The sequence below is a fragment of the Microcaecilia unicolor genome, chromosome 4, assembly GCF_901765095.1.
Source record: "Microcaecilia unicolor chromosome 4, aMicUni1.1, whole genome shotgun sequence".
NCBI lineage: Eukaryota > Metazoa > Chordata > Amphibia > Gymnophiona > Siphonopidae > Microcaecilia > Microcaecilia unicolor.
The window spans coordinates 320073627-320088234 of NC_044034.1; the positions used below are offsets into that span (position 1 = coordinate 320073627).

The window sequence follows — 14608 nt, forward strand, 5'->3', positions numbered from 1 at the left end:
CTCGACAAGAAATGCAAAATGTCATCAAGGAAAGAAACCAGTTTCAAGTACGGAGTGTAAGAAAAGTTTCAGTTGCTGGAAATTAATGTCGAAGAAGCATAGAATCCATTCAGGAATGAAACCGTTTACATGCACTGAATGTAGAAAAAGCTTTATTCATAAATCACAGCTAACAAAGCACCAGAGAATACACACAAGAGTAAAACCATTCACATGTGCTGAGTGTGGTAAAAGCTTCTGTCAGAAGATACTCCTCACTATTCACAAAATGAAGCATACAGGATTAAAACTGTTTTTGATGTACTAAGTGTGGTAAAAATTTCTGTTACAAGCACCAGAAGGGCAGTGAACATGGTAACGCTGATGGCCTCTCCAGAAAGAAAGAGCCAGGACCACACTGGACTATCGAGACCCAATAGGCCGCAATCTAGGGTCTCTCTCTTATAGGGGGAGGTGTGAAGAAACAGCGTGTTTTAAGCCTGTAAAATGTATTGGGTATTTTCCTGCCTTAATTCCTGAAGTGTATTTCTTCTAGTGGCCAGCAGGTGGTGCATGTTTTATGTTAAAGCTGTTATAGAAAAGTGAATGCTTCCTCTTTTAGTTTTACTCAATGAAGAAGTGATCTACAGAACTGTGAGCAGTATACTTTTAAAACTTGTTGACTGGTCTCTGATTGGCCCAGGAGCTCTTTTCATTTGGACTTTACTGGTTTTTTTCCCCAGTTCTAGCCAGGAAGAAAAGAGAGCAGGATCTCTTTGCTGAAGCCCAGTAAACAAACAGTTATATGTCCTGATTTTTCCAGGCAATTTTTCAGAAAGTAAACAAATGTTTAGTTAGTGTTATAATTGATCCATGCACATTTTTGTTCATTGTTCAATTTTTAAGACAGTAAACAATTTTTCAGTTTATTACCTCTTTGGACTGACTAAGAATCCTGGTGGTTTGTGTGTTGAGTCTGTCAGTGCTTTCTGGGAACTGTGGGACCAATGGGAGTGTGGCTCCAGAATCCTAGAAATCACTGGGGATAATTTAAGAGTGGGAGATTCACCCAGAGGCAGTTGTGACCCAGTTGGTGAGAGAAGGGTGCTAGTGTACAGCACAAGCAGCAAGTGCAGGTGGACCTGAGCTATGCTGGGGATAGACCCTCTAAGTGACTGCGGGGTAACCCGAAGTGGGTGGCTAGGCATTTTGTGACAGGCATAGTCCGTTAGGGTGGAGGAGGCATAGGGGTGTAACAATGCTTATATATATATATATATATATATATACACTGTATATATATTATATATATATATATATATATATATATATAGTAGTTGGAACATCGATATCCTCCGAAACAGTAGTAGTCTGAGGCCTAGATAGAGTCTTTATTGTATCTGTATGTTTTTTAATTAGGTCAGCCACCTTCTCAACTTTGTGACAGAACAAGTTTTCTGCATGACAAGGGACATCTGCTAGCAGCTCTTGGACAGCGGATTCAAGGTTGGAGACAGGAAAGTCGGTGCAATGCTACTGCTAAGGCAGAGATAAATGAGGAAACATCAAAGGCCTGCCTCACAAGATATTTACAACAGTCTAGAAGTTTTCTGTGAAGTTTTTAGAATTCCTCGTTGGTCAGAGGGAAGGAATTCTGCAAAAGACAGAATCTCTAATACAGAGTACTCTAAGTAAATGGTGGAATAAAGTTGATAATCCAAAATGCGATTGTTTAGCATTGATGCTTGAAACGTTTTTCTGCCAAAAGAGTTCCCAGGTATCATAAGAGTGGAGACATTGCTGAGCACTTAGCTGTGATGAGATACTAACTGATAGGAGCTGATCCAGAAGTTATCTGAGAGGACATAAAAGTGAGGATCTGCAGTCCTTTAAACTGTTCTCATACTTGGAAACTGACTTATAAAATCACCATATGGGCTGATGGAAAGAAATGGGGCTAAATTATCCTTTAAGTGTACAAATCCTTTTTTTTGTCCATATGGGAGGTCTGTATATAGTCTGTCACCTAGACCCCAGTTTGGTATTTAATTCTCTACAGCTGCTTTGGAGAAGGAGATCTTGGTGGGCCCCACCCCACCACCACCACCAGATGAATAATTCAAAAGTATTTGTGCCACTGATAGTAAAGCTCTTAGTTCAGATTTTTCATATGCCTTCAAATCTTTCCCTAGCCCTGACGCTTAGAATTTCTTGCTCTTTGTATTTCCTAAAGAGAAACAAACCCATTTATCTCAGTGAAGTGAGAGCATGGTGAAGTGAAGTGGAGGAGTGGCCTAGTGGTTAGAGCACCGGTCTTGAAATCCAGAGGTGGCCAGTTCAAATCCCACTGCTGCTCCTTGTGATCTTGGGCAAGTCACTTAACCCTCCAATGCCTCAGATACAAAATTAGATTGTGAGCCCTCCTGGGACAGAGAAATATCCAATGTACCTGAATGTAACTCACCTTGAGCTACTACTGAAAAAGCTGTGAGCAAAATCCAAATAAATAATAAATAAAATAATAATAATGTTCTTGCTTCTCTGCCTAGAGGAGCAGAAGCATGAGATCTGGCACTGTGAGTGTGTTTTAAAGAGACTCTACTACTAAAGAATGATATGGTAGTTGTGTTTTCTCAAAATCTGCAGTTTTGTATTTTATACATAGAGGGGCATAATCGAAAGGGGCGCCCAAGTTTTCCTGAGGACGTCCTCTCAGGACGTCCCGGCGAAGGGGCGGGGAAACCCGTATTATCGAACAAGATATGCGTCCATCTTTTGTTTCAATAATACAGTCGGGGATGCCCAAATCGTAAAATTTAGGTTGACCTTAGAAATGGTCGTCCCGGATTTTCGGTGATAATGGAAACCGAGGACGCCCATCTCAGAAACGACCAAATCAAAGCCCTTTGGTCATAGAAGGAGCCAGCATTCGTAGTGCACTGGCCCCCCTGACATGCCAGGACACCAACCGGGCACCCTATGGGGCACTGCAGTGGACTTCAGAAATTACTCCCAAGTACATAGATCCATTACCTTGTGTGCTGAGCCCCCTAAAACCCACTCCCCACAACTGTACACCACTACCATAGCCCTTACGGGTGAAGGGGGGCACCTACATATGGGTACAGTGGGTTTCTGGTGGGGTTTGAAGGGCTCACATTTATCACTACAAGTGTAACAGGTGTGTGTGGGGGGGGGGGGGGGCCTGGGTCCGCCTGCCTGAAGTGCACTGCACCCACTAAAACTGCTCCAGGGACCTACATACTGCTGTCATGGAGCTGGGTATGATAATTGAGGCTGGCAAAGAGGCTGGAAAAAATATATTTTTTAAATTATTTTTGAGGGTGGGAGGGGGTTAGTGACCACTGGGGGAGTAAGGGGAGGTCATCCCCGATTCCCTCCGGTGGTTATCTGGTCATTTAGGGCACATTTTTGTGGCTTGGTCGTAAGAAAAAAGGACCAGGTAAAGTCGTCCGTCTTTTTTCCATTATCAGTTGAGGGCGCCCATGTATTAGGCACGCCCCAGTCTCGTCTTCGCTATGCCTCCGACACGCCCCCATACGTTTGGTCGTCCCCGCAACGGAAAGCAGTTGAGGACGCCCAAAATCGGCACTCTTCTCTTTCAAAAATAAGCCTGCTGGTGTCAATTTTCTTTGGGCTAATCTGAACTGTCAGAGGGATCTCCCAGTTTTTTATGTTTCAACTTTTTTATTAATGTCAATGATAACACAGTGCAACCATCATTTACAAAACCAGAAAGACAATTATAGGCTCCAATTCAGTGCACACCAAACAATACAGTGCATCAACGAATGTTTTACTTATTCCCCCCCCCCCCCCCACACCCCCTTCCTTATCCATCAGTCCCATTGAGACCTATGGGTACCATAATACGTACCCTCAAGAACTATCTCTGGTTAATAATCTCCCCTTCTTCTCAATGTTCCCTCCTCTCCCCCCTCCCTCATCATAGTATTCCTGTATCTTTTCATTTATAATAGAGCAGATAAAGAGGTTGTATTCTTACCAGCCCCTTAACAAGAATATATGTAGCATGAAAACAACCTTGTGACTACCGGATACAGGCACCACTCTTTATTAACATGTTAAGGTTCCCCTACTTGTCCCTCCCACCCCCACCTATCTCCTTCAACCCTATTGTTCTCGAAGTATTGCGCAGTCTGGTATTGCTTACGCCTTCTCTCCAAACTGTTCATTTATTCCTGCGAATTGGACACAGTGGATACAAGCTGTACCCCTGTCGCTGTTTAACTAGTGCAGGGAATTTAGAGTAACAAATATCTGTAGTTGTAACGTGGGGCTCAGCAGAGTTTAAGGTATCAGCCTTCGCGGATGACATTCTGGTGCACCTCACAGACCCCAAGAAGTCCTTAACAGCATCTCCTCCGGGTCTTTGCCCGGCTTCAACAAAACAATCATTCTAGCAGTGTTAAGAGCCTCAGGGAGCGGTCCCGGACCCGCCATGGAATTAAATAAATTCAACAAGGGCGGAGTCACCTGTTCTTGTAGCATTTTATAAAAAGCCATACTGTACCTATCAGGCCCCGGTGCCTTGTGAATATCACTCTGTTGTAACGCCAACATCAATTCCCCCTCCACAATTGGAGCGTTAAGACTTTGTTTCTGCGAAGCCGAGATCTTGGGGTTATCAATGTTGTCCAAGAACAGTGCACTATCCAATGTTATCTCCTTGGGCTCCTTATACATTTTGCATAGTACTTCTGAAAGCCTAAGCACTCTACCTTCTTGGCCCTGTACCTGCAAAATTCTGGGTGTACCCCTTTCCCCCCCGGGCCAGGCGGCTTAACAAGATCCCTGCTTTATTCCCATACATAAACAACTGGTGTTTGTAATACAAAATAGACTTCTGTGCCCTTTTATGCAGGAGTTCATTTAATTCTCTCTGGGAGGCCTAGTATTTTAATTTCTGCTCTTTTGTCTGGGTGGACCCATATTTTATCCGGTGTGCTCGCACTTCTCTTTCCAGACGCAAAATCTCTTTATCCCTCCGTTTTCTCATCCATGCCCTATATGCAATTATCTCTCCTCTCAGGACCACCTTTGCTGTTTCCCAGTATAGCCCGTGTTGTTCTATATGTTCGCTGTTATGATGCTCAAACTCTCTCCACTTTTCCTGCAAGAGTTCCCGAAATGTTGTGTCCCTATAAAGCTCGAACAGAAATTTCCATCCCCCTTGCCCTCTCCTATCCCCTGTCAGCTACAGTATCACCCATATGGGGGAATGATTGGAAATCTCACTTGGACCAATATCCGCTTCCAAGGTTTTAGAGAAGAGGGGGCCTGAAATAAGAATATAGTCAATTCAGGATAGGGATGAATGGGCCTGGGATAAATGTTTATAATCCCTGCTGTTAGGATGTAGGACTCTCCATACTAGTTCCAGAGTGGCACACAAAAATGGCAGTCCCCTTTGATAATGTTTCTGTCTTGGACCCCCATGACCTGTCTTGTCTACTAATGGGTCAAACACCATGTTAAAATCTTCCCCTAATACCACATTTCCTCCCTGATATGGAGTCAGTAGTGACACAATCTCTTTGTGGAATTTCTTATCATATACATTTGGCGCATATATGTTGCATAGAACGTAAGAATTCCCCCCCAGCTCCACTTCTACATAAGTACATAAGTACATAAGTAGTGCCATACTGGGAAAGACCAAAGGTCCATCTAGCCCAGCATCCTGTCACCGACAGTGGCCAATCCAGGTCAAGGGCACCTGGCACGCTCCCCAAACGTAAAAACATTCCAGACAAGTTATACCTAAAAATGCGGAATTTTTCCAAGTCCATTTAATAGCGGTCTATGGACTTGTCCTTTAGGAATCTATCTAACCCCTTTTTAAACTCCGTCAAGCTAACCGCCCGTACCACATATTTACCCACTGCACTCCTCTTAACCGATTTTCAAAATAATATCAATACTCCTGCCCTCTTATAATCTGCTCAGGATCCTACTACTGTTCCCACCCAACCCTGCTGGAATTTATTATGTTCTATTGAGGTCAGGTGGGTCTCCTGGAGGAACACAATATCCGCTGCATGGTGCTGCAAAGCCTGCAGGATTTTTTCCGCTTTACGGGCGATGAACCCCCCCCCCCACACACACACACACATTCCAGGACATCAGCTTAACTTGCCCCGGCACTCCAATTTAGAACATGAGATATCCTGATAGATGTTTATACCATCTGGAGGGCGCACCTCCCAGCCCTTAGGTACCCCCTCTACTATCCTCCTTGTCCCCCACTCCTCCCCTCCAGTGCGCGAAAGAAGCAAAAACGAAATATAAGAAGCAATAAAAAATACCAACTAAATCCATAAAAAAACCCTCTCCTCTCCCCCCCTCCTACCCATCCCCTCCTCCCTCTCCTCCCGGTGCTTTACCATACATTGTTCTCGCTAGAGAACTAGTCACGTGTCCGCCCTTCCCCCTCCCCCCTCAGCTTCAACTATGAATTAGAAAACACAACCCGCCCGAACTTTATTCCATTACATTCATAACTCCCTCCTCCCTTACAATACTAAAATATTATTCCCGGATACAACATTCATTGCCCAACCAAGTAACCGACATTACATTTTTAATAACTGTCCCAGGTCTGATCCCCCCTCGCTGGTTACCCTGATGTAATTATGTCTAGCCTCTCATAAAAATATATACATGTCTCTACTCCTGCCAATTTCTTCTGGGTCTTATGCTCCAACTCTATTGCATTTATAGAACCTTCCATCCGTGTCTTTTGTGATTGTGTCTCCAAGCCTATCAACGTGCCGTTTCCTCGATATTCTTCTCCGTGTCTCCTTTGAGATGTTGGGCAAACTGCATTGCCTCCTTAGGAGTGTTGAAAAAACGGGTCTGGCCATCATAATGGACCCGCAACCGGACCGGATACATCAGTACCAAACGGACTTGCTTTTTATAAAGTTCCGTGCACGCTCCCACGAACTGCTTACGCTGCGCTGCTACTGCAGCCGAAAAGTCCTGGAAACACAACACACTCTGCGTTTCATAGCACACTTTGCCCAGTTATCGCCATGCTCTCAGGATCTCCTGTTTGTGAGTGTAATTTAGAATTTTGCAGATGACCACTCTCGGGCGCTGTACTTCTTGTCTTTGTTGACCCAGCCGGTGTGCACGCTCTATTCGCAAAACATGTTCCAAGGCCTTCAGATTTAATACCTTTGGCAGCCAGGATTCCAGGCGTTCTCGCAAGTGCACTTCCCTTACTGATTCGGGGATCCCCACCAGCCTGAGATTGTTTCTTCTGAATCTGTTCTCTAGGTCCTCCAATTTCAGTTCTAGCTGGGTGATCCTCTTCTGCCATTCTTTATGTTGGCTTTCCTGCTGTGCGCTCCGATCCTCCAGCTCCAACAGCTGTTGCTGGAAGCCCGTCATGTCGGTTCTCAGCCCTTTCAGCTTACCATCCATATTATCTAGCTTTTCGGATATTTTCTGCAACTTCAGGTCTACCAAGGATTCCAACAGTTGCGAAACCTCCGCCGCTATTTCCGCCGCCCAGACGGAGCTTACAGTTTCTCCCGAGGGGCTAGGATCCGCCATCTTGCCATCCCCCAGCTCGCCCTCGTGCTCCGTCATTCCACTGCGTTTTGGAGGTCATAACTTTTATTTTTTTGATGGATTTCCTCAGTTCTCTCCCCTGCAGCGTTCCTTCGATAATGTCACCTCTTTCAGGTTGCTAAATCGCCGATTTGTGCTGTTAGGGGGTAGATGTTATCTTAGGGGCCTCAGAGCTCTATCCTGCGGCGTTCTACCCCTCGCCTAGCATCACGTGACTCAGGATCTCCCAGTTTTTAAGCAAAGTACTTTCAAAACAGAATGAAGGGGAACTGTAACACCCTCTCTCGTTGGAGAGTCATAATCTAGAATGTCAAAAAGTTCTGAATGAGGATCTTCCTCTGTTTCTAGTTTTAAAAGTATAGCTTTAGCCATCCCTCAGACTGGAAAAGGTATTCTGGGGGAGACTTATGCCTTTGAGGTGGCAGAGGAGGATCAGATGGAATGCCATACTTTTTACTTTTTTCTTTGGTAAACATTGTACAATTGGTTTACAGCATCATGGCATATTCCCTTTTATAAAAAGTGTAATCACAATATTACATGATTAAAACTTACACTCTCATATATATGTATGTCCTTTTATACAAAGTACATCCATTATTTTACATGTTTAGAGATAGATATTATATCTCATATACGTATCTTAGTAATTAATGCATATACATGTGTTTCCTTGGCCTCTCCTTTCAACTTTTGATATGTTTTCAAGATCATGTTTACATTGTTGATGTATAATCACTTTAGATATCTTTGTTCAATTTATCCATTGAGAGTCATCAGATTCCTAATTTTTGTTGATGTTCTCTACATATTTGTTTTAGATATCTCTGTTAAATTATTTACTGAGAGTCATCTGATTCCTGAAGTTTTTTGCATAAAGGATTGATAGGTATGTTTTCTCAGCAATAGATGTAGATGGATTTTGCTATATTTTTTTGTAACTCTATGTTTTATAATTTAAATTACCTACATTTGAGTTTTTATATATATAGTTTTTATGTATACATTTTTTATATATATGTTTGTCTTATGTGTTCTTAACTACATATGTATACATTTTTCTAACATTTATTTATTGTTTTAGACCCCTGACGCAGGCCTGTTTGGCCAAAACACGTCACGTGTCGGGTTGTTTACCTGTTTTGAATAAAGACCTTGTTTAGAAAGACACCAATTGTGAGAGGACCTTTATTGGATCCACTGTTGTTCGTTTGTCCTGATCTATCTGCCAGGACAGGTCGGATTCTGACTCTTCAAAGTACTGCTCATGAGAAGTACAGTGAAGAAAGTGTTGACCAGAATGTTGGCTTTGCATTGAGGTGCTCCAAGGCATATGAGGCTTCTGAAGTTGGTGAAAGCTCTTCTGCCGATGATGACGCATGCATCGGTCAGGTACAGGCTGCTCCTGACAGTTGTCATTGAACCGGTGTGTGGGACCTCTCCAGTGACTGCATGCCTATAACAACTGCGATTGCAATAGCTCTGAAAGCTCCTCTTTGAGCATGAAGGTAGGCATCGGTACTGGCTGAGAAAGTGGTGTGGACATAGCCTGAGAAATAGCCTGTGAGGGCATAGGACATCTGGAAGACATCAAAGGCTCTCAATGCAATATGAGCTGCAGAGAAGGAGAGCAGTCACTGTGGCATGGATGCTTCCCATGCCTCAAGGGGGAAATGTTTCTTAGGCTTTTTGTGCTGCAGGACCCTCAATGCACAGAGTACTGATGACAAGGACATAGTGTCCTAACATGATTGCGGCATCAAGTCCAATGTAGCACCCTCTAGAAGTTGCATGGGTGCACTCGATGTTAATGCCAATGCAGGTTCCATGTCAAGTGCAGTCTCTTGACATACTCAATGCAGATGCCAATGGTGATGCAGAACCAAAACGTTTTTTACACTGGAGTTTGTGGGCTTTAAGGGACCTCGCCCACATACTCTGGCAGAAGTTACAGTGAATGTTTCAGTGGTCTGGACCTAGGCACAGAAAACACCAATTATGGCATCTTTGCCTGAAATAGTTCTATTGCATAGAATATACTTTTAAAAGCCACTTGGCACTCTTGATTACATGGGAGGGAAAATGGCCAATGTGAGGTCAAAAGGCTCTATTGCCCAGGGAGCTTGAGTGATTCTGTACCCAAAAAAGGTCGATGAGTAGAAAAAGGGTTGTTGATCTATGCTACTGCTGTGGCATTATTGGAAAATATTCTGATAGGTTTGCTTGAAACTAGAGTGCTAAAAGCCTATACAGCCTTCTGCATTGGTCTCTGTTTAAGAACCAAGATTTCTCAGTTGGATTCCAAGTTCCCTGAGCCATCTGATTTTGACAATGGGCTCCCTAGGGGGAAGACTGATATTCACTGTCACAATTAACCCTCTCTTTTCTGTCCAATAACCAATTCATAGTCCACAAAAGGACACTGCCTCCTATCATATGACTTTTTAAAATTTTCTCAGGAGTCTCTCATAAGGAACATTGACAAAAGCTTTCTCAAAATCTATATAATGGAGCAATATAATGAATTCTGGTAAAAATGAATCTCCTGCTCCCAGTGATTCATTTGAAAAGTTAGGAGGAGCTTCCAATGGTACTGTGAAGTTGCCTGAATTTAGGTCAACTAGGGCCCTTACAGGATGACAGCCAAAGGAGTAGGGACAGCAGAATCCAAAATGGCTGCTATTCCTGCTTCAGCTGACAGTGGAACATAGCTTTGCATGGCTAGCAAAGATTACCTATCTTTTGGGGCTGAAGTTAACTTTGAAGTAACTCTCTTGCCTGCAGAAACAGTTTCTTCTTGATCCAAGTGGTTCAGAGCCCGGCGTGAGAAAGAGAGAACTGCTACAAACTAGTGCTTCACCCTATCCACCCGAGCCTCCATGGCACCAGCACCTTTCACTACCAAAGACAGAAATTTAAAAACTCTCATCATGTTGCTCCCGATGCTGACTAGAAAACCTGAGCTGAAATTGCTCAAGCTCCCTTGAGCAGGTACTCAACCTTGGCATTTCTTCTCCCCTGTCAACCAAAACTGACTACTTTGAAGAATACATTTCCTTCCAGCTTCTTTAAATCTTGAATTATCTCATCTATCTCTTTTTTTAAAGCTGGGGGTGACACAGAAATAGACACCAACAAGGAAAAAAAATATCTCAGTGAGAGATATTAGCCAGTAGATGGAAGAAATGCAGGAGGAAAGGACTCAAACTCTGAGTTTTTTCCGGAAGTTGGACAACAGACACAGTTTTAAGGAAACTTTCTTGCTCAACTCACTGTCAGCTTCCAGCTGATATAGGAGCCTTCTCACCAAGTCAGGCAAGAAACTGAACAGTAGGATCATCAACATCTGCTATAGACATGGAAATACAGAAGAGCTTGGTCTGTATGGTACTGGTCTGATGAGGACACTAAGGAAATAACTGGTGCATTCCGTGGGACCCCCTAGGGGCCAATCGAGTTTCGATTTCGACACTGAAACTGGTCCGAAATTTGGGTTCACATTTCAGACAAAAATGCTGGTACATTTTCTGCTGAAACTGAAACTTTCCCCCTCACAATCACTCTCCCCCCACCCCAGCAGAAGATGAACCTGCCAATCACAGTCCCTTCCCAGATCCTGACCCACCCACTCCCGAGTCCACCCCCCTCCGGATGCAGCCTCCTTCTGGGCCTACCTTTTCATTGGTGGATAGTGGGCACAGGAGCATCCCCACTTGCTCCTGTGTACAGCCAGCTCCAAATGAAAATAGTTTCCTGGACTTCCCGCGGCAGTCTCGCAAAACTGCCATAGGAGGTTCCAGAAGCCATTTTCAACTGGAGCTGGCCAGGTACAGAAGTGAACAAGCAAAGACACCCTGTGCCCACTAGCCATCAATGAAAAGGTAGGCTCAGGAGGGAGCTGCCGCCAGGAGGGGGACTCAGGAGGAAATGTTTCAGTTTCGGCTTTGGTTTCTGCTGAAATTGAGTGGGCAATTTCAGTTGCAGATTCGGTTTAGGCAGAAACTGAAGATCCTGATTTTGATTGGGCTCTAGGGACCCCCATCCTCCATTCTCTTAATATTGATGTAGAGATGTGAGAAAGAGACAAACCAGCTAAGGTTGGGTTATCATGAATATCCTATAGGAAGTTCCCTAAATTGCACTGGACTTCAATTTATGGCAGAACTTCTTTAAAATATGATAAGAAAATAGCATGGTGACACTATACCATTATCAATCCTCCATGATAACGAGAACAAACTGATCCAAAATTCACAACTCCAGGATTGGCAGTAGTTCCAGGGCTAAAACACAAAATAAAAAAAGTCACGTCCTAAGCAACACTATACAAATCCATACATGATAAGTTTCACTGCAAGAGAATTTTTAAATCATGTTTTTGGGGTCATACCTACTAAGTATTATTCTTAGAGATACAAAATATAAGAAACTTACTGGCACTTTTGCCTAATGTCTTATATAATACAGCCAAAACATATTAGGGTAGATATTCAAAGTAATTTAAATGGTCAGGAGCGGCTCTTGGTCATTTAAATTGCTTGTTCGAGGCTAAGCAGGGATATTCAGCAGCACTTAACTGGACATTGCTGTTGAATATTCCTGCTAACAGGCCATCCCCTAACTGACAAGGTTAGAAACGAGCCAGGGGGCTGAGCTAGGGTGGAGAAGTGATCTAGCCATTAGCAGCGATATTCAGTTTGCAACTGGCTAGGTAACCACATAAAGTTAGGACAGAAAAAGGCTCTCCTAATTTTATGCAGTGAGGCTAAACAGGCATTAGTCTGAATATTGACCAGTGCCTGGTTAACCTCCGGGTAGCAGCAGGGAAAGCTTGAGGCTGCCCCCCTTCTGATGCCCCTCCCACCCCCCTTAATAGCCACTACTCTGTTCCCTCCTTCTTCCCAGCAAGGATAAACCCCTTTCCAACACCCTCCCCATCCCCCAGTTAAAATAGGACTCCCGAGCCTACCTAAGATCCCTGGTGGTCCAATAGGGGTGATGGAGGCAGGATCGAAACCCACTCGCTCCTGCCCCTAGTGGCTGCCTCAACAAAATGGCCAATATAAAGCACAATACTTACATCCAATCATACGTAAATGTGATGGATCATCAGAGCCACTTCAAGTTTAGTTCCAAAGCAGCAGGCTTCAATATTCTTCATTGATCCTTTTTTAAAATATTTATATCATCTCCAGTAGCAAGAAGCAAGATATTGAATTGTTAAAGTAAGGTTGGGAGGGTAGGGCGGGGGGGGGGGGGGGGGGGGGGGGGGGGGGGGGAGAGAGGGTGGGGTTTAGTTGGGACAAAATGTTTAAAAAAAGTTACGCAGCTCAAACACTGTAATTGTTGATTGTTTATTCTGAGATGGCTGTACCTTGATATAGTTTGAATTGCAATAAATAAGAATACTAACAAAAAATATTCATATCATCAAAGTAATGGTTTTGTAGCTTTATTATCCAAATATCATTAAGAAACGAATGTTTTACTTATCTTAAATTTTGAAACAAAGCCACGGCAAAAAACAGGAACCTATGATTTAGCACCACAATCCCCATGAACTTGCAGTGTGCTAAGGGAGATGATCTGACACACTAAAAAACTGATTTATAAAATTGTCTTATGCGTGATTGGATGTGGGCTTTGTGCTTTATACTAGTTAATCTTTATGATCTTGCTTTAAGTTTTTGCCATTTTATTATCTCAACAAAATGGCTGCCATGACCTCTCTCAGTAGTACCATGAGGCTGTTGCCGCAAGAGATTGTGGCATTTTGTTGAGGAAGCCACTAAAGGATAGGAGCAAGTTCAGTTCACTCCTGCCTCTATTGCCCCTGCTGAACCACCAGTGATCTTAGGTAGGCCCGGGGGGGCTATCATGATCTGCGGGAGGTTGGGGGGGGGGGGGGGGGACCAGAAGAGGGGGGAAGGAGTGAGATAAAATGAGGTTACTATGGTACTTTGTGTGTCTAAGTGCTTTGAAAATGCTCCCCTTAGATTTTTTGCCCTGGATTCCTCTTCCATCTCTAACTTACCGTATTTTTCAGACTATAAGATGCACCTAGGTTTTAGAGGAGGAAAATAGGAAAAAAAAATTTGAAGCAAAAAGTGTGGCGGAGATCTGCAGGACCACCACAGGTTGTGCAACACTCTTGTATGGGGACAGCAGTTTTGCACAAACTGTGTGGCTCTGCAGTGGAATTTGTCCTCCCTTGCCATCCATGTCCAACAATTCTCCTCACTCCCCTGCCCTCCCCTCCCCTCCATGTCTCCCCTGCCCTCCATTCTCCTCCCCATGTCATAGTAACATAGTAAATGACGGCAGAAAAAGACCTGCATGGTCCATCCAGTCTGCCCTACAAGATAAACTCATATGTGCTACTTTTTGTGTATACCTTACCTTGATTTGTACCTGTCCTTTTCAGGGCACAGACCGTGTAAGTCTGCCCGGCACTATCCCCCCCCTCCCAACCACCAGCCCCGCCTCCCACCACCGGCTCTGGCACTGACCGTATAAGTCTGCCCAGCACTGTCCCCGCCTCCCGCCACTGGCTCTGCCACCCAATCTCGGCTAAGCCCCTTAAGATCCATTCCTTCTAAACAGGATTCCTTTATGTTTATCCCACGTGTGTTTGAATTCTGTTACCACTTTCATTTCCACCACCTCCTCCGGGAGGGCATTCCAAGCATCCACTACTCTCTCCGTGAAAAAATACTTCCTGACATTTTTCTTGAGTCTGCACCCCTTCAATCTCATTTCATGTCCTCTTGTTCTACCGCCTTCGCACCTCAGGAAAAGGTTCGTTTGCGGATTAATACTTTTCAAATATTTGAACGTCTGTATTATATCACCCCTGTTTCTCCTTTCTTCCAGAGTATACATGTTCAGGTCATCAAGTCTCTGCTCATACGTCTTGTAACGCAGAGATTGGTTCAAACCCCCGCCCTCAGCTCCTCGACCTTCCGTTCGTGCAACCATGCTCCCTGCCTTGAAATCTTTAATTTAC

The 14608-nt window shown here is 44.0% G+C and overlaps 1 protein-coding gene across 1 annotated transcript in view; it reads right to left on the reverse strand.

Annotated features, from left to right (window-relative positions):
* Positions 1-14608, reverse strand: part of LOC115469725 (disintegrin and metalloproteinase domain-containing protein 9-like) — a 247157-nt gene that overhangs the window by 127798 nt on the left and 104751 nt on the right. The window contains exon 10 of the mRNA XM_030202513.1: positions 11810-11885. Within this exon, the coding sequence (XP_030058373.1) occupies positions 11810-11885 (76 nt within the window). The remainder of the gene's footprint in view (positions 1-11809; positions 11886-14608) is intronic.